General features: G+C 38.4%; 1 protein-coding gene across 1 annotated transcript; it reads right to left on the bottom strand.

Annotated features, from left to right (window-relative positions):
* Positions 1-448: 448 nt before the first annotated feature.
* On the bottom strand, positions 449-19779 carry reep5 (receptor accessory protein 5). Its single transcript, XM_061980684.2, has 5 exons — positions 19551-19779; positions 19336-19429; positions 9991-10129; positions 4031-4199; positions 449-574 (listed from the first exon to the last, which is right to left on the bottom strand). Exons 1-5 carry the CDS (start codon positions 19666-19668, stop codon positions 525-527), a joined length of 570 nt encoding a protein of 189 aa, XP_061836668.1. The 5' UTR covers positions 19669-19779; the 3' UTR covers positions 449-524.
* Positions 19780-20816: the final 1037 nt, after the last annotated feature.

The following is a 20816-nucleotide window of genomic DNA, read 5'->3' as shown; positions in this document are numbered from 1 at the left end:
CAGCCTTTGGATGTGCGATAGAACCTTGTGTAAACCTAATTTCTTAATGGTCTAAGAGTTGTTCTGGACAGTGAGTTGACTCGCACTGCATAACATACTTAACCAGTGGGGATGTGTGGGCTCATAATGGAAGCCCTGGGAGGATGCAGGGCTCGATGCGTAAACAAGTACGTAAACCTTTGCTATTTTCCCATTCTTCGATTAACAATAAAACTATAGATTAGTTAATCAATCAGCTCCAACACTAATAAGTCAACAATTGGTGCTCACAGAGTTGAGTCACTAGAAAACAATGCCCCCAGCGTTTCGTCAGAGAATCGGACGTCCTCTAACCCGATGCAGGAGTCACCAAGTGACTCTGCAGAACTACAAAGTGAGTCTTTAACCATTAGCATGGAGATACGTGACTAAATAAATACAGTTAAACGACAACTTACAGCACAAAGTATCAGGGTAACAGCCTTTAATTGAAGTTACAGAGCAGACATCCATTAAATACAAACAATCTGCAGGGATCATCCTGTTTAAGTGCTCTTCTTTTCCTCAAATATTATGTTGGCAGTTGCTCTTTTGGCTGCAGACACACACAAGAAAAAAACACATCAGATGACTGAAACATGACTGCTTGATTCTTTTAAATAGCATGCATTACGTAAAGTAGTTTTCCTAATTAAATTATTCTTTGGCACAGACTGTAAGGTTTTATCTGATGATTTTTTTTACTTTTAAAAGATATAAACAGTTCATTATTTTTATGCTGGATTTATTGCAACAAAGACACAATGTAAAAAAACATTTGTTTAAAAAACCCTTTAACAACAATACTTACAATTGTTAGTGTACATGTGCTCAACCATATCTTTAAACAATAATACACTTAAAGTAGGGATGCGCCAGTCGATCAGTCACCAATCAGTATCGGCATATTTTCGTGAAAAAGTACAGTATGTGATCGCCATTGCCAATTAATGGCGATCACAAACACAAATGCCCTTTGGCTGACATTGTATTCATATTCAGTCCCTAAGCTGACAAGCTAGGAGCTAATTATGTGTCTCCATACAGAGTGTGGAGCCCCTCCCCTAAAGGCCTACTGAAACCCACTACTACCGACCACGCAGTCTGATAGTTTATATATCAATGATGAAATCTTAACATTGCAACACATGCCAATACGGCCGGGTTAGTTTACTAAGGTGCAATTTTAAATTTCGCGCAACATATCCTGCTGAAAACGTCTCGGTATGATGACGTCAGCGCGTGACGTCGCGGATTGTGGAGGACATTTTGAGACAGCATCAGCTATTAAGTAGTCTGTTTCATCACAGAATTCCACAGTATTCTGGACATCTGTGTTGGTGAATCTTTTGCAATTTGTTCAATGTACAATGGAGACAACAAAGAAGAAAGTTGTAGGAGGGAAGCGGTGTATTGCGGCCGACTTCAGCAACACAAACACTGTTTCATTGTTTACATTCCCGAAAGATGACAGTCAATCTTTACCATTGGCCTGTGGAGAACTGGGACAACAGAGACTCTTACCAGGAGGACTTTGAGTTGGATACGCAGACACGGTACCGTGAGTACGCATGCAGCTGCGGCTTCCAAAGATTTGATCGCTTGCCCGTACGTGCGTGCCGCTATGTGCATGTCACGTAAATAATTCAATGTATACACCCTGATGATTATCTTGTGTGATGACTGTATTATGATGATAGTATATATGATAGTATATATCTGTATCATGAATCAATTTAAGTGGACCCCGACTTAAACAAGTTGAAAAACTTATTCGGGTGTTACCATTTAGTGGTCAATTGTACGGAATATGTACTTCACTGTGCAACCTACTAATAAAAGTCTCAAAAAGTCTCACGTACGTAACTTTGGGGAAATATATGTGCTGTATGAACTTTAGGGAGGTGAACGGTACTTTGGGCTGTGGGATTGAGTGTTGCGCAGGTGTTTGAGTTGTATTGGCGGGTTATATGGACGGGAGGGGGGAGGTGTTTGTTATGCGGGATTAATTTGTGGCATATTAAATATAAGCCTGGTTGTGTTGTGGCTAATAGAGTATATATATGTCTTGTGTTTATTTACTGTTTTAGTCATTCCCAGCTGAATATCAGGTCCCACCCGCCTCTCACAGCATCTTCCCTATCTGAATCGCTCCCACTGCCCTCTAGTCCTTCACTCTCACTTTCCTCATCCACAAATCTTTCATCCTCGCTCAAATTAATGGGGAAATCGTCGCTTTCTCGGTCCGAATCGCTCTCGCTGCTGTTGGCCATGATTGTAAACAATGTGCGGATGTGAGGAGCTCCACAACCTGTGACGTCACGCTACTCGTCTGCTACTTCCGGTAGAGGCAAGGCTTTTTTATCAGCGACCAAAAGTTGCGAACTTTATCGTCGATGTTCTCTACTAAATCCTTTCAGCAAAAATATGGCAATATCGCGAAATGATCAAGTATGACACATGGAATAGACCTGCTATCCCCGTTTAAATAAGAAAATCGCATTTCAGTAGGCCTCTAAGTTAATAATAATCACCTCCATTACAGCTAAAAAACGGCATTTCTTAATATTTTAAGTATAATTTTTAAGTAAAATCACTGGAGGACAAGTCTTAACATGTTACACACCGAGAGCAAACCAGGAGCAGGCATTCTAATAGCCAACTATGCTGACTTGAAACAACGGACGAAATAAGTACTGAGTAAGCTATAAGAGCACATTACAGAAGAAAGTATGCGGTTATGAACAGGAAATTAACAAGTAACAGTCTAAAGAGGGGTTTGGCAACCTGCGGCTCCAGAACGGCAGGCGGCTCTTTAGCGCCGGCCTAGTGGCTCTCTGGAGCTTTTTCAAAAATGTATAAAAATGGAAAAAAACGAGGGAAAAATATATTTAGGGTTTAATAGGGTTTCTGTAGGAGGACAAACGTGACACAAACCTCCCTAATTGTTAGAAATCACACTATTTATATTAAACATGCTTTAGTGATTAGAGACTATTTGGCGAGCGCCGTTTTGTCCTACTAATTTTGCCGGTCCTTGAACTCACCGTAGTTTGTTTACATGTACAACTTTCTCCGACTTTCTAAGATGTATTTTATGCCACTCATTTTGACCACCAAACTTTTTAATGCTGTGCGTGAATGCACAAAGGTGAGTTTTGTTGATGTTATTGACTTGTGTGCAGTGCTAATCAGGCATATTTGGTCAGTGCATGACTGCAAGCTAATCGATGCTAACGTGCTATTTAGGCTAGCTGTATGTACATATTGCATCATTATGCCTCGTTTGTAGGTATATTTGAGCTCATTTAATTTCCTTAATTCAATTTATATTTGCATGTCTCATGACACATTATCTGTATGTAATATTGGCTGCATTTCTGATTGTTGTTTGTGTAACGTTATAGACCACAGCAAACGTTACCCAGCTTGCAAAGATTGTAATAAATCCATTAGAAGACAGACTGTCGTTTCCTTTAACTTGAAAACACACATCTATACCTTTGGCAATTCTAAGACAGTCATTTCCAGGAGTTATCTCACCCTCTGAGAAGCCTCCATTTTACTGATGATTTTGATTGTTGTAAAGATGTGTAAAATATATATTACATTACAACATTTCTGTCAAACTAAAATTTGCGTCAGCCTGCGACACAGTCATTTTGATAGTAGGCTATTACCGGTATAGCTAATCTAGACACTTATATAATGTGTTGTCTTCATTATAACACTTATATAAGGCTTTTAATTTTTTGCGGCTCCAGACAGATTTATTTTTGTATTTTCGGTCCGATTTGGCTGTTTCAACATTTAACTGTTTCAAATATTGTGTTGATATCGTTACACTGTCAATAGCACCTGCCATAAATACATTTTAAAATTTGACAATTAATACATGTGATCGGTATCGGCCAATCTTTTTCATGGATGATCGGCATCGGCAGCATAAAACCCTGATCAGAACATCCCTAGCTCAAAGTATAATTGTTTACTGTACAGTACATATACTCACCCTCATCTTTGAACTTGTCAGCGGCTTCAGATGCCTTATCCTTTATGTTCTTGACCGCATCGTCAATCTTGGCTTGGTTCTTCAGGAAAAAGGGGCGGATTATGCGATTGTAAATCAGCACGGAGCCGTTGGAAGGAGTTGGAGCCATGCACCAGACCAGAAAGGCACACTGGGGAAAAACCACAAGCAGGTAAGAGGTAACTCTTACATGGATATTTCAAGCAGCATTTGTTCAGAAATAACCAACAATTAAACAAGCAATTTTTATTAATAACCAAACAATTATGAGCGAGAATATTACAAAAAACAGCAGCAAACTATCAATAGAGGTTAGTGTAGTGTGGGTCATAAATATGGACAGGCAAACCAGGCGGCTGCCTAGAGCGCTGTCTGTTGGAGGGGGCGCCAAATTGCAGAATGTACAAAAAAAGTTTTTTTTGGAATAGTAATACAAATACATGCATTAAAATGTATGTACACTTAATTGGAACATTTTCTTTAAAAACAATAATCAAACCTAAATATTTAATATCTTTCCTGCTATGACCCGCTGCTGACCTGCGCCATGAACCTGACTAACCTACATCTGCTATTGCTGGCTTACAGAGGAGGGTGAAGTCACGTCACCTCGCGGTCGATGAGGGGTAATCGAGCATGTTTAAATTAAATCATTGATAATCTTTTACCATGAAAAGGGAGACATCCAAGTACATTAACGTACTGCATTTTTTTTTAGAACCATCCCAAAATACTTTGCACTCAGCTGCAACGTCTTCTTCAGACTTAAAGTTAAAGTTAAAGTACCAATGATTGTCACATACACACTAGGTGTGGCGAAATTATTCTCTGCATTTGACCCATCACCCTTGATCACCCCCTGAGAGGTGAGGGGAGCAGTGGGCAGCAGCGGTGCCGCGCCCGGGAATCATTTTTGGTTTAAACAAAAGCCACAGGGCCAACATTTGCTGCTAGCACACGACTGTTGTCGTGATCACATGGGTTCTGCATGCTGGATAAAAATTGCTGGAGAGGGTCTGGAATGGACTGCCTATATTGGGAGGCTAATATCGGACACTTTTGATCCATGTCGATAATTCCAATACACATTTTTTTGGGTTAATACCACACCAATAATAACATTGGATGGATCGGAACTAGAGATGTCCGATAACATCGGACTGCCGATATTATCGGCCGATAAATGCTTTAAAATGTAATATCGGAAATGATCAGTATCGGTTTTAAAAAGTAAAATTGATTACTTTTTAAAACAGCTGTACGGAGTGGTACACGGACGTAGGGAGAAGTACAGAGCGCCAATAAACCTTAAAGGAACCTTTGCGTGCCGGCCCAATCACATAATATCTACGGCTTTTCACACACACAAGTGAATGCAAAGCATACTTGGTCAACAGCCATACAAGTCAGACTGAGGGTGGCCGTATAAACAACTTTAACACTGCTACAAATATGCGCCACACTGTGAACCCACACCAAACACGAATGACAAACACATTTCGGGAGAACATCCGCACCGTAACACAACATAAACACAACAGAACAAATACCCAGAACCCCTTGCAGCACTAACTCTTCCGGGACGCTACAATATACAACCCCCGCTACCCCCTACCCCCCCCAACCTCAACCTCCTCATGCTCTACCAGGGAGAGCATGTCCCAAATTACAAGCTGCTGTTTTGAGGCATGTTTGTGACTTCAATAATACATATGGCAGTGCCATGTTGGCATTTTTTTCCATAACTTGAGTTGATTTATTTTAGAAAACCTTATTACATTGTTTGATGCATCCAATGGGGCATCACAACAAAATTAGGCATAATAATGTGTTAATTCCACGACTGTATATATCGGGATCGGTTGATATCGGAATCGGTAATTAAGAGTTGGACAATATCAAAATATTGGATATCGGCAAAAAAGCCATTATCGGACATCTCTACTTTTGATCCATGTCGATAAATTCCAATACACATTTTGTTGGGTTAATACCACACCGATAATAATATTGGATGGATCGGAACAACTATTTTTTTTCTATAACATCAGCTTGTGATTTTATCAATTTGTTATCGATGTTTGAGTGTTTTTTGTTGCCTTTAACTCCAAAAAGCACAAGATTTAAACAAATCTAACAACATATGCTTTATTAGCACTCAAATGCGTGCATAGTTTCACAAACAATGTTTCACTCAATCACACCGTAACGAGAATGGGTTAAACTTAAAACCCATTTTTGAATATCTGTATTATTAAAACAAAGACGACTAAAGGCTCCTTGTTGTCTTGTGTCTGCTCTGTTGCCCACATGTTGCAGACATTCTGTTTTCCTGTCACGCTTGAAAAACGTTCATTTGTGTGGTAGTGTGGCGGCGCCTGTGATGTGTTTGCATATCACTTATAATGGGAGTAGTAGCGTCCCTGCCAACATGAATACAAGAGACATGACTGTCTGAACAACTAGGATATTCATCTATGCACATTGACATCCAGGCTGTGCTAAGAGTGATCATACTAGAAGGAATAATGACAACAGGAGGTGAACTCGTGAAACATCACAAACTAGAGCGTCAAACACCCGTTTTTTCTTTAGCATTAAAAAAAAAACACTAAACTCTTTACAAATTAAAATGGAGGCTAAACATATTTAAACATACAAACAACAATATGGCTCGTAAGAAGCCAGAACAATAGTCAATGTTTCTTTTGCCAAGAAAGTATAGTTTGTTTCCAATTATTACATTTCATATTTTCAAATACAACTTGGTTAAAAGATTATAGATAGATACATACCTGTGTATAATATACATCTTTAATGTAGCGACTATCTTGTCTCACCTTTAGTCGTTTTTGGGTATGGGATTAGGGATTGACTTATTATCGGAGCCGATATTTGGCATTTTGATGTACATCTATATCGGCCGATATACAAGCAATAGAAAATAGATGGATGGATTTTTTTTTTTTTTACAACTAAATAGATAGATAGATAGATAGATAGATGGATAGATAGATAGATAGATAGACAGTACCGGTACTTTATTGATTCCTTCAGGAGAGTTCCCTCAGGAAAATTAAAACTACAACAGAAATACATAAGCAGATACAATATATACACATAAGATACCAGTATTTAGTATTAAAACATTCAATTGTGATAAGTAGAGAGGAAGTTAGTAGTAATAACCAGTGCTCCTTTCAGCCAAGTTGCGCTACTCAGACGGCCATTCACCCCCTTAAAAGCTGATTGCCGACAGCAGCTCTTCTCTGCTTCCAAAAATTTGTCAGAAATTCAATTTTATGCTCGGAATTTCAGTTTTTGTCACTCTTTCCTTCTTCCACCCGTTGTGTGTTTTCGCTACTGCAGCAATTAAAGTACTTTAAATTTAAAGCTCATTAAAGTAGCACGGCAAGTTTTTATGTTCCATAATTCAATCAAATTAAAACATGACAGAGATGGATAAACATGAAGATGACCAAAACATATATCTCTGCCAAAAATCCACACTTTGTTAATTGACAAATATGAAACATATATGATACATCAAGAAGAGCAGGCAGCAGCTAATTTCTGTACCATTGAGGAAGAAATTGTCAGCCAGCTTGAAAAATGTCTCTCCTATAAACTACATGAAGGATCCCAAAATGTGTTTTATTTAAACGTTTGCCATATTTAGAAATCTTATATTTCATATCAATCATACTATTTATAAATTATTGATGTAAATTGTGTTACAAATTCAGAACAGGAAGTAAACATATGTGTTAATAAATGCTATGAAGTGAAAAAGGGGTAGGATTAAATAAACGTTGCTTCTTCCTCCTCCATTTTTCAGACATTTTGTAAAGAGAAATTAAAAAATGTATAATATGTGATGTGTCATATTGAAACTGTGTTTATGTTCGAAATAAACTTCAACCTACCAACCAACCGATATTTCATAGTTTCTCACGATGAAACCTTACCATAAACGCTATAAAATTGATTAGTTTGCAAGTTATTGTGATGTAGAAAAATCCCATACTTTTACCAATCTTTAGGAGATTTTCCATATACCGTAAATGCAAATGTTGACGCTCCTCTTAGACACAAGTAATACATGTGTTTGTGATATCACTTAATGTTTGTTGTGCAAAATTAACCACAACATTAGCGCAGCATAAAACACTATGTCGCGACTGGTCCAACATTTCCGAAAAAATTATGTAAAAAAAAAAAAAAGAACTTAAAACCTTGTCTAGCTATTTACTGACATATTTGTTTAGCTAAATTTTATTGCCATATGAAAATCGGCTCCTAATATCAGTTATCGGCCTCCTTGAGTAATAATCGGTATCGGCCCTGAGAAAACATAGGTCGATCTCTAATGGGGATCCAGTCATAATGCTCTTGAATAAAAGCAGCGTCCAGCCAAAATTGTGTGTTTGGGGCATGGTCACACTGCACATAAAATGAATGGATGAAATAATGTCCAAAATAGTGTTCTATGGCGGCAAGTTTGTTGTAACTGGCTGACTATGTAAATATGATTTATGATAAGCACATGCAACAGCAGCGTGTAATAATGTTGTATTGTGAACATTTTAAGCAGTGGAAGTTGTGTGAACTCCCGCTACCAGCACCCTTCCATCCATCCATTTTCTACCGCTTGTCCCTTTTGGGATCGCGGGGGTGCTGGAGCCTCTCAGCTGCATCCGGGTGGAAGGCGGAGTACACCCTGGACAAGTCGCCACCACATTGCAGGGCCAACACAGATAGACAGACAACATTCACACACAAAGGCCAATTTAGTGTTGTCAATCAACTTATCTCCAGGTGTATGTATTTGGAGGTGGGAGGAAGCCGGAGTACCCAGAGGGAACCCACGCAGTCACGGGGAGAACATGCAAACTTCACACAGAAAGACCCCGAGCCCGGGGATCCAACCCAGGACCTTCGTATTGTGAGGCACATGCACTAACCCCTGTTTCACCGTGCTGCTTGCACCCTATGCTCTGGAATTCCTGCTCTTATTTTTATTTTATTTATTTATTTTTTATTGTGCTCTGTTTGTGTTGTGTTGTGTTTGCTCGGTTCTCGTATCATCTTTTAACCTGCCCATTGTACAGCACTTTGGCTACCCCTGTGGTAAATTTTAAATGTGCTTTATAAATAAAGTTGATTTGATTTGATTATTTAGTGCCCCCTCAATACTGCCACCAGTGGTCAAAGGAAACATAGCACACCAAACCAAAGCTAAATTAACTAGACCCAAACAAAGCATAAACAGCTTAAAGACATGCACCTGGGCATAGGTTGATTGGCAACACTAAATTGGCCCTAGTTTGTGAATGTGAGTGTGAATGTTGTCTGTCTATCTTTGTTGGCCCTGTGATGAGGTGGTGACTTGTCCAAGATGTACACCGCCTTCTGCCCGAATGCAGCTGGGATAGGCTCCAGAACCCCCCGCGACCCAGAGAGGACAAGCTGTAGGTTGGATGGATGGCGATAAGGACCAAAACCGATATCCCTGTATTTTTAGGCCGAATGGCAATATACGATATATAGGGGTATCTTGAACAAAACGTGCAAAGTGTTTAAGTTTGCTCAAGTGTTTTTTCAATGGCTAGAGAACCACTGTTGGGAGTTCTCAGATAAAAAAATTTTGTAAGTAGTAACGTAATGTAACTTTTTTTGAAAAGTTTGCAGTGTTGCATCGTCGTGCGACAGGGAATCCTACGTAAACACGCAAGAGGGGCCGAAGGGAATGCCCTGTGCTGCGCCCCTCAGGCGCAGAAAAGAGCAAACGGTCATGACAAAGGCATATCAAAGAATCACCGTACGGCGGTATTGTCTCAAATATCGGTATTAACTGTTATACTGGTATACCACCCAGCCCTTGTGTTTACGATAAAAGTACAATAATTTCAGAGTTTGCTCATAAACTAGAGTTAGATTACCTTTCCAATGTAGTAAAACGGGAACCAGGAGAGGACAATGTCTGCAAAGAACTCTGCCACGCTGAAGAGTCCATAGACCACCCAGTAGGTCAGCCACTTGGTATCATCATCTTTGGTGGCACTTTCAATGGCCTTGATGCTGCAACAGACACAAATATTATTACCATAAATCCAATCTTACTGACTAAGCACTGCATGAATAAACCCAAAGGTCGGTATCAACATAATCACGCAAAAACACAAAAAGGGAATAACTGCATTGTATTTGTTTCTATTGTTAAATTGTCTAATATTGTTGAATTTATGTACAGTACTATCTCGGTTATAGTACTCCTCACTTTTCATATGTTTTGGTTTTCTACAACTCAGTCACTGTACTTTTTAATTAAGCATGACTGGAAAATAACACAGAAAAGGACCATATAAAGAGTGCCAGCACTTTGATAAAGAAAGTGAGAAACACTATTGAATTTAAGAAAAACTTGTAATACGAAAGTGGCACCCACGTCGGTATCTCCTCCCCTCTTTTTTCTCTGCGCTATGCCAAAAAGTCTTCAATAAAAGGTAAAACTGATGTTAAATGTTCATTTATACATTGAATTCGTCATTTATACGTAATTTACTTATTGTTCGGCATATAAAACTATACTTATTCCCTATAAAATGTGTCTTCATATTTTTGGGAGCCTGGGACGCAATAAATTGGATTTACATTATTTCTTATGGGGAAAACATTTCTTACATTTCTAATCATAAACTTAGGGTAGCATCTCCACACTGTGTATGGAGACACATAATTAGCTGCTAGCCGCCTTTCAGACGAGGGACTAAATAAAATACAGTGTTACAGCGTTTGTGATCAGCATTAAAAAGGCGCTAAAAGGAAATGGTGACCAATCGATCGGAACATCCGTAGCTTTATTCAAATTATTCTAATTAAAAACTGCGCTCAACAAATTAAAGACATTATCATTCAGTGACCTAAAAAAAATTCAGTAAAAAGTATCAGCATCAGTATCGGTAACACTGGCCTGAATTTACATGGTATCTGATTCATAACAAAATGTGCAGTATCGCCCACCCCTAATGTTTACTATGTTTTTACTTAGTTTGTATACACTGTGATTACTTGTACTGCAGTTTTAAAGGTTTTGAAATATGAAATGAGTTCCAATGCTCCGCCCATCACATGTGATGAAACATCATACTGCACACCATCAGTAGTTTACATATGAACTGTATGAACGTGAAAGTGATTCAATACATGTTATGTATAAGGCATGTCATTTGGAGCACATCCTGTTGCCACTAGGTGGTACTGTGAAGTATGGATGTGTCTCAGTTAGTGGTCAGCTTCATCATACCCAATAAATATTATACAAGTCTGACCAAAACATTTGAGTTTCGTCTCAAAGGCTCCTCTCGCATTTTTTGCCAGACTAAAATCCTTCTGAATTTGTCGTCAACCGTCCATCTCGTATCTCCGATTCTAATTTGGGCTCTACCTTGGTCACCTACCTAGGTTCCATTCTAGAGGCTAATCTTTCCTGGGATAAAATGGCAACCAAAGTAATCAAAAAGGTCAACCAACGAACAAGATTTCTCTACAGAATCTCCTCTCTGGTCAACAAAAGCACCATGAAGATTCTAGCGGGAACTCTCATTCAACCCTTTTTTGATTACGCTTGCATCTCCTGGTACTCCAGCACCTCCAAAACCCTCAAATCTAGACTCCAAACATCCCAGAACAAGCTAGTCAGGTTACTTCTATGTAGACCTCCACCCCAGATCACACCTCACTCCTACCCACTTCTCCAACGTGGGCTGGCTCAGGGTGGAGGACAGAGTAAAACAGCTTGCACTGAGCCTAGTCTATAAAATTCGCTACAGCTCCCTGATACCGAAGTACATGTCAAACTACTTCCATAACGTAAATGACCGCCATAACCACAACACCAGAGGGAGCTCCACAAATCACGTTAAACCCAAATTCCGATCTAACTTAACTCATTCTCCTTCTATGCCACATCAATATGGAATGCACTCCCAACAGGTGTAAAAGAAAGTGCATCTCTATCCTCCTTCAAAACCGCACTAAAAGAACACCTACAGGCAACTACAACCCTAGACTAACCCCCTCTCCCTACCACATCCCACCTCCCCGGATTGTAAATTATCAAATGTAAATAATCAAATGTATATACTTGCTCTTATGCTTTCTGATCTCACTGTGTTCACTGCTCGCTGTACATATCCTACGAAGTCAGACCTACACTGTCCATTTCCCAGACGATATAATTGTTTATGACTGAAGTGCTGATATCAACCAAACCTAACCCCTCCGCCCCAACCCCCTCCACATCCCACCCCCCGGATTGTAAATAATGTAAATAACTCAATGTATATACTCTGATGATTAACTTGTGTGATGACTGTATTATGCTGATAGTATATATTTGCACCATGAATTGATTAACGTGGACCCCGACTTAAACAAGTTGAAAAACTTATTCGGGTGTTACCATTTAGTGGTCAATTGTACGGAATATGTACTGTACTGTGCAATCTACTAATACAGGTTTCAATCAATCAATCAATCTATTTAGCAAAATCCCAAAGAGAAGCTTGTTAAGAGTTTGACTCAAGGAATTCTCTCAAAATGTCTGCTTCTAAACAACATGGCTGACTTCCTCTTCCATTTCAGGCATGTTTTATCAAGACTTGATAGTGAGACATGCTGCTTGCTTCCGATGAAATTGAAAATGGGACAGCAGCATGTTTGACATCAGGGCCAGCCCCTGGCATAAACAATTTATGCGGTTGTCTAGGCCACAACCCCTAGAGGGGTCCACATGATTATGGTGACCAATCAATTCAGTAGCTGATCATCAAAGTGGTTGTTGTGCATTTTGATGGACTGAATCACTTCATGGATACAATTAGACTTTGTTTATACTAAACTTTTATTCAGCTGTTAGTCATCAGTTTTAGTTTTAGTTTGTTTAGCAGCAAAGCAATGATTTCCATTCAAAATCCCATAGAGATAAATGCTAATTTAGTATTGCTTCGAACGCCATCATCATGACAAATTTACGGCCATATTTCTAAAACAACCGTAATAATACAATTTATATTGTAAGCAAACCTCTAACCTAAGGATATAGTGTCAAAAGAACATTTGTTTTGGTCATAGTTTTGCTCATTTATTGGTGTTGGTTACTTTTTTAATTAATGCTTGAAGCGGCATAGCAGTATTGAATTGTCTTCACTGCGGTAGGAGATATCGGTGTTCCTAAAAGTGAATACAACACATGTTCTATCCTTGAACATATAAACCTTTTATTTATTTTTTACCTTATCATATAAACTTTGGACATTATTTGGAATAGAAACACATTTATGTTGAACAGATTGGATGTAGTTGTCAAAGTACTTATGAAAGTCAAACTCTTGGCATCGAGTACTTGTCTCTGGCCCCCTCACTGCGTGCGACAGGCAATGATTAAAGGCATATAAATAAATGATAAATGGGTTGTACTTGTATAGCGCTTTTCTACCTTCAAGGTACTCAAAGCGCTTTGACACTACTTCCACATTTACCCATTCACACACACATTCACACACTGATGGAGGGAGCTGCCATGCAAGGCGCTAACCAGCACCCATCAGGAGCAAGGGTGAAGTGTCTTGCTCAGGACACAACGGACATGACGAGGTTGGTATCATATTAGTCTCGCTTAACAAGTGGCTTGCTACTTTTTGTAGAGAACAGGGACTAATGTTTATTGATAATTGACACTCTTTCTGGGGCAAACCGGGGTTGCTGAGGAGGGGCGGCCTTCATCCTAACCGGTAAGACGCCATCACCCATACTATTAACATAGATTACTGTTTGAGTCACACTTGACTGACGAGAGCCAGCTCGCCCACAAGCAACTAGCTGTTAGTTAGGTCAGTTAAGCTAGAACTAACCAGCGCCAGGCTGGAAAATTCCTGCACACACAGCATTTCTCGTAGACTAATACACAACTCACATAATGATTTTTCTGTAGTGACTGTGCCAGAGGTGAACATGTCTTCTACTGAGGTGGCAAATTATGACGCGTTAAATCTATTGCAGCACCAAGCAAATAATCTCAAGATCCCCATCATATCAATTCCTAGATGTGATCAAAATAGGGCTGGTGATATATCGAGTTTGTAAGATACAAACGTATATCGATATATTTTTAAACATGATATGAATTAAGAAAATATTGTTGTATTGATATAATCTATTTCACGTTAAAATTACCAAACGCCGCTTATTTGTTGTGTTCCTTGTTCTCCCCCTCTCCCCCTCCATGGGCTACTAAACCTCTCCCCTTCCTCCTTCCAAGACGTGCTTGCATGTATAAGAACATCCATGATTGGTTGGTTGTTTACTGTGATGAGTAACGATTGGTTAGGCACATGCCAATCAGAGGCAAGATAGGGCGGGTCATCGAACCAGAAAGGGAAAGCACAATTTGCTGCCTGCAAATGTATTTTTTTTATCGGAGTTTGATACATTTTGTATTATTTGCACAGCTATGTCATTTATTTTACGTATAAATAATATTTTTCTAATTTAGCTCTGTCATCCGGGGGGAGCTCAAAGTAAAGCCGCTGCTCCTCCACATCGAGAGGAGCCAGATGAGGTGGTTCGGGCATCTAATCAGGATGCCACCCGAACGCCTCCCTAGGGAGGTGTTTAGGGCACGTCCGACCGGTAGGAGGCCACGGGGAAGACCCAGGACACGTTGGGAAGACTATATATCCCGGCTGGCCTGGGAACACCTCGGGATCCCCCGGGAGGAGCTGGACGAAGTGGCTGGGGAGAGGGAAGTCTGGGCTTCCCTGCTTAGGCTGCTGCCCCCGCGACCCGACCTCAGATAAGCGGAAGAAGATGGATGGATGGATGGATGGATAATTTATTTATGTTATGTAATTCTGTACTACTTAAACAGTTTATTTGATGTGCTGTTAATACCCATCTTGACTAAGTGGGTTAATAAAAGTGCCACTGACTGTTTACAGTACAGTTATCATTCACTTAAATTCCAATGAATATCGTTCAAAAATATCTTTATATGTATACTTTCACCGAAATTTTTTGCGCAATATATATATATATATATATATATCGAATATCGAGTTTAAGTAAAAATATATCGAGATATACTTTTTCGTCCATATCCCCCAGCCCTAAATCAAAATAATTTAAGGCGCACTACACAAAATAAACGTAACGTTATTAATAGCAGTAGTACAGATACCATTAACAAAAATTCCTCAAAACAGCCAACTACCTATTATATGGGCTTTCTAAACACCAGATCGTTGTCTCCCAAAACGTTATGAGTTAATGAAGTCATTAACAATAAGAAAACTCTTTAGACATGAAATAACACCCCCAGAGTCACCTTCCAAAGACAAAACACCTCAAAGCGTGATGTGGTAAAGGACGACTATTACAATACTCACTAGCCCCCTGCATGTTAGACAAGTAACATTAAGGATTGAAACAAACAAAACATAGTTTAGGGCCACAAAAAGTCTAGCACCGCCCTGATTGACATGTACACACAAGTAGCAACATCAGCAGAAAAATGCTATGCCAAAGTAACGTCTGTGTTTACACGTGGTACCAGGCTAGAAAACTAGTTGACAGGGTGGGGTCTTTGTAGTGTTTGAGTAGCACTCTAATGTTTGCTCAGTTCATGCTGGCTGCTAACAGACATTTATTTAACGTCTCTGACTTCTGCCACACAGCAATAGCAAATACTAATGTAGATATGGTAGTAGATATGGTAGTAAAATATATACCCCGGAAATATAATGGTTCAACTGCAATATCAAGTGCTCAAATAAATATGACATTAATAGTTCCATCCATCCATTTTCTACCGCTGACCGGTATTCCCTTTTGGGGTCACGGGGGGCGCTGGAGCCTATCTCAGCTACAATCGGGCGGAAGGCGGGGTACACCCTGGACAAGTCGCCACCTCATCGCAGGGCCAACACAGATAGACAACATTCACACTCACATTCACACACTAGGGCCAATTTAGTGTTGCCAATCAACTTATCCCCAGGTGCATGTCTTTGGAAGTGGGAGGAAGCCGGAGTACCCGGAGGGAACCCACGCAGTCACGGGGAGGACATGCAAACTCCACACAGAAAGATCCCGAGCCCGGGATTGAACCCAAGACTACTCAGGACCTTCGTATTGTGTAATCTTGCATTAACAAAAACAACAAATACTAATATATGTCAGCGAAGTCACTTTAGGAACAGCGAGGCGCGTATGTGTGTGTGTGTTCTTGTATTTCTACCCTTCTTGAGACATCAACAAGGAATAGTACCTTCCATATAAGGACCGGTGAACAAGTTAGGACATAAATCATGGTCCCAATACGGAAAACCATTGCATCTAATAGAGAATGTCTCATTTGCACCCCTGGTGGTGAAGTCTATCAAAATGAGGGTGGTCCCAAAAAGGAGAGATTTTTCAAATTGACTGTGTGTCGGTTTTAAAAGTGCTCCCCCTCTGGTCAACATATGAAATAACAAGTGTGTGTAAAAATTTGAAGTGCCCCCCCCTCTGGCCAACATATGTAATAACAAATGTGTGTAAGAAATTGAAATGTGTCCCCTTTGGCCAAAATTAATTTTAAAACAATAAAATAAATATGTATAATAGGGACATACTGTAATAACTTGAAGTAAATAATGAAGATTAAAAAAACAATTACAAACAAAAAATTCAACAACAACAAAAATAACTAAAAGCAGTCTTTTTCTCACAATGTGTCGACTTTTTTCTTCTAAAATTGGGAAACATTTCTCATATTCTGTCTGCTTCTCTAATATTGCATAATTTTTTTGTAAAATTATTACTTTTTGAGGTAAAATTATGACTTTTTAATGCAAAATGGGGGACATTTGTCATATACAATTCTGACTTTTATCACAATATTGCCCCATTTTTTTGTTGTTCTTGTAAAATAGTGACAGTTTTTTGAGTAAAATTATGACTTTTGTCATAATTTTACCGAGTGAAATTCCGATTGTTATTATAATATTGCCAAAATGTTAGTTTTCTTATAAAATTGTGACTTTTGTCGAGTAAAATTACGACTTTTCATAAAATGTTCAGCTTTTCTTGTAAAATTGCGTCTGTTGAGTAAAGTTCCAACTTTTATCATAATACTGCACAAATGTTCCGTTTTTCTTGTAACGTTTTGACTTGCGTCGAGTAAAATGACGACTTTTATTACAATACTGCCAAAATTCTAAGTTTTTCTCCTGAAATTGTGACATTTTTCTTGTGAAATTCCAACTAATTTTTCACAACAGGCTTTTTTATATTTGCAATGTATGTATATGTGTACAGCTCTGGTAATGGGTACATTGGCACCCACCTGCACAAATGTACTTCAAAATGTAATAATCAAAATAAATATGACTTTTTTTTTGTTTACTAGGGCATGCATATATAATATGCATTAGTTTGACCATTTAAAATCAACGATAATAAAAAGGAGATGCTTGGAAATAGCATAAAAATGCCCCAAAAACTTGGAAAAACGCGATTCATAGCGTTACTTTTTACCCCCATTCCCGTTTATGCAAGAAAAATACAGCTTAAATGAATTGGTCAATTTATTAACAATTCATATTCTGTTGATGAAATATGAATACATACAGAAGTATTTCTGTAGCATCCACCGAAAAACCGGCAGTGAAAAACGCATACGTTCGTAATTATTTTGTGGAACCAATTTCTATTTTCAAACTACCCCATAACAACAGTTTTACATAAAACATCTGTGCGCGAAATAGTTCTAATAGTTTGATAATTTATATAAGAAATAAACGACCTATTTTACAATAACATCTTTTCTGAATTATGCCTTTATAAGAGGGAATTGTTTCACCCGGAGAGAATTTCGTAACGCATCACGAACGTATAATTAATGTAAACACGTGGTGCGATAAACGATATTCATCCGCCGTGCTTAGGGTATAAATAGAACATGTTGACGATTTGGTGTTACCAGCAAGTTTATGCCGAGCGTTCGCCACGGACGGAAATAAGGAAAATAATGGGATTTTATTAATCATAGTTATTAGATATTATCGGCCGATAAATGCGTTAAAATGTAATATCGGAAATTATTGGTATTGTTTTTTTTATTATCGGTATTGTTTTTTTTGTTTTTTTTTGGTTCCTACATTATATATCAATATATATCAATACAGTCTGAAAGGGATACAGTCCGTAAGCACACATGATTGTGCGTGCTGCTGGTCCACTAATAGTACTAACCTTTAACAGTTAATTTTACTCATTTTCATTCATTACTAGTTTCTATGTAACTGTTTTTATATTGTTTTACTTTCTGTTTCATTCAAGAAAATGTTTTTAATTTATTTATCTTATCTTATGAATTTTTTTTAAAATGTACTTATCTTCACCATACCTGGTTGTCCAAATTAGGTATAATAATGTGTTAATTCCATGACTGCATATATCGGTTGCTATCGGTATCGGTAATTAAAGAGTTGGACAATATCGGAATATCGGCAAAAAGCCATTATCAGACATCCCTAATAGTTATCATAGTTTTGCCGGTAAGTGAATACTTGTATATCAATTTTCTATCGATGCGTTAACCTCTTGTTTTAGTCACTAAAGAAAATGTGTACTTTGATTGAATCAAAGTTGGGTACCCACGCTAACAATTTTCAATTTCTTTATTTTTTCAGCTTGTTTCTTGTCGCCGCTTTTAGTTGCATATTTTACATTACTCCCATTCAAATTGGTTTTCATAGTACTTTTTAAATATTCCATGCTCTTGCAAAAGCTTATGTGTATTTCTCGTAATAATTCGAATTATTCAATATGCATACGTCCGTGATAGTCACGCCGATATATCGAGCGTCTATGCCGTGTGTTTGTGTAATTATTTCGAGCGTATGTCAATGATTAATTATGTTAATTTCATACACAATAAACCCAGATAGATTCATATTCATAAAACAAAACGTTTTATGTTTTGATTTTCCAAAGTATGTTACTAGAAATCGTGTATTTACATATGTGTATTCGCTCATTAATTTTGCCTTTGAAAGTAACACTCCAATGTCCATTAGTGGAGCTGTACATATATATTATTAATGTTGTAAAATACAAATCTTTATATATCTAGAAATGGTGGTCCTAAAGAGGTAGGCATTTTTCGAAGGTTTCAAGAAGGGGAGAAATACAAGAATGTGTGTGTGTTTATTTGTGTGTGTGAGAGAGATGCGGTCACTTACGATATGTAGGCCGGGTAAAGGAAACCGATGAGGTTACATAGAAGGGAGGCTCCATAGCCAACCACCAAGTACACTGCGATAATGACGATGACAGCTGCAACAGAACAAACACGCCGCCATGTTAGAATTGAATGATTTTTATTTTGGACGATGTTAAACACGCCTTGAAATGTAATAATTGTCTTTTGTTATTTCATCCCTTTGTCGGCACTCACCCAAAGCGACATACGCCCTGCTGACTCCCGTCTTTGCTTCGATCTTGGCGAGGGCATCGGTCACGAGGTTCTTTTCGTGGAGAAACCTTTCGAACCGTTCCTTAAGAGCCTGCGCCATGGTCGGTATGCCCGAAGAAGAAGCCGTTGAATTAGGAAGTTTCGGTGTGGGAAACTGCGACACTACTGCAACACGACACCCCCCGTTACTCCGCCAAGCATCAAGCTTTAGAGTGGCACGCTTCCACTTCCGGTTACGGCTTCAAAATAAAACAACCCGATTCTTTTGTTGAAATGATTGAAAAGAACATAATGAAAATATTTATTTAAGTATGTTGCACATTTTATCAATTAGAAAAAAAACAATAACTACGACAGAATTTGGGTTCTTTAGCTAGGATGTTTGTTGTGTTAATTTGAAGCTAATCGGAACAACAAGTTCTTTACAAAATGGTTAGCTTAATAAAACACATGCGGAAGATACAGTATGCATGCACATGTAATATTTCCTGAATTTAGTCTTAAGGTGTTTCGTTGTCCTCTGTATGTCATATACGAGTCAACTATTTTCATAAAACAAGTAAAGCCGCCAAACCTATAAAAAAATAACAAATAACCACTCACTTTCACACCGTCATTGGGTGGGGACTTCATCCACGCTGACAGCACGGAAGTCCGGCTTATGTCAACCGCTACTGTACGACATACACCTTTCACTATAATGTCCTCGTCATGCTGAAAACAGCATTTAAACAACTTTTTAATCACAACTAGGCTTTGTTTTTATTTATATTTCAAATGTAAGGCGAGATAAAGGCACACAGTACGCCCCGCAAGCGTGCATCAAACGTGAATAATATCCCGCGCGAGTCTTATTTCAGGGCATTATATTTCATGTAATGCTACAATGTCTTGGCTGCGATGACATTGCAAAAAAACCTACTGTATTTATATATATATACCGGTATATATATATATATATATATATATATATATATATATATATATATATATATATATATATATATATATAATTATAGAGGTCGGCAATATTGAAAATGTTGGTATCAAGCCACAGTTAAACAATATACGAATACAACAAGATAAGACAATGGGGTAAACATCAACAAAATAAAACAAGTATCCCCTTTTATTACAAGCAATTGTACGTTCAAAATGAAGTCGAAAATAGGTCCAGGAAAACAAAAAAGACTATTACTATCACTGTTAGGCCTGTCAAATTTAAAAGATGTGATTAATCCCCTCCTA

Source organism: Nerophis lumbriciformis, linkage group LG20, assembly GCF_033978685.3.
Source record: "Nerophis lumbriciformis linkage group LG20, RoL_Nlum_v2.1, whole genome shotgun sequence".
Taxonomy (NCBI): Eukaryota; Metazoa; Chordata; class Actinopteri; order Syngnathiformes; family Syngnathidae; genus Nerophis; species Nerophis lumbriciformis.
This window is presented reverse-complemented; position numbering and strand designations above follow the sequence as displayed.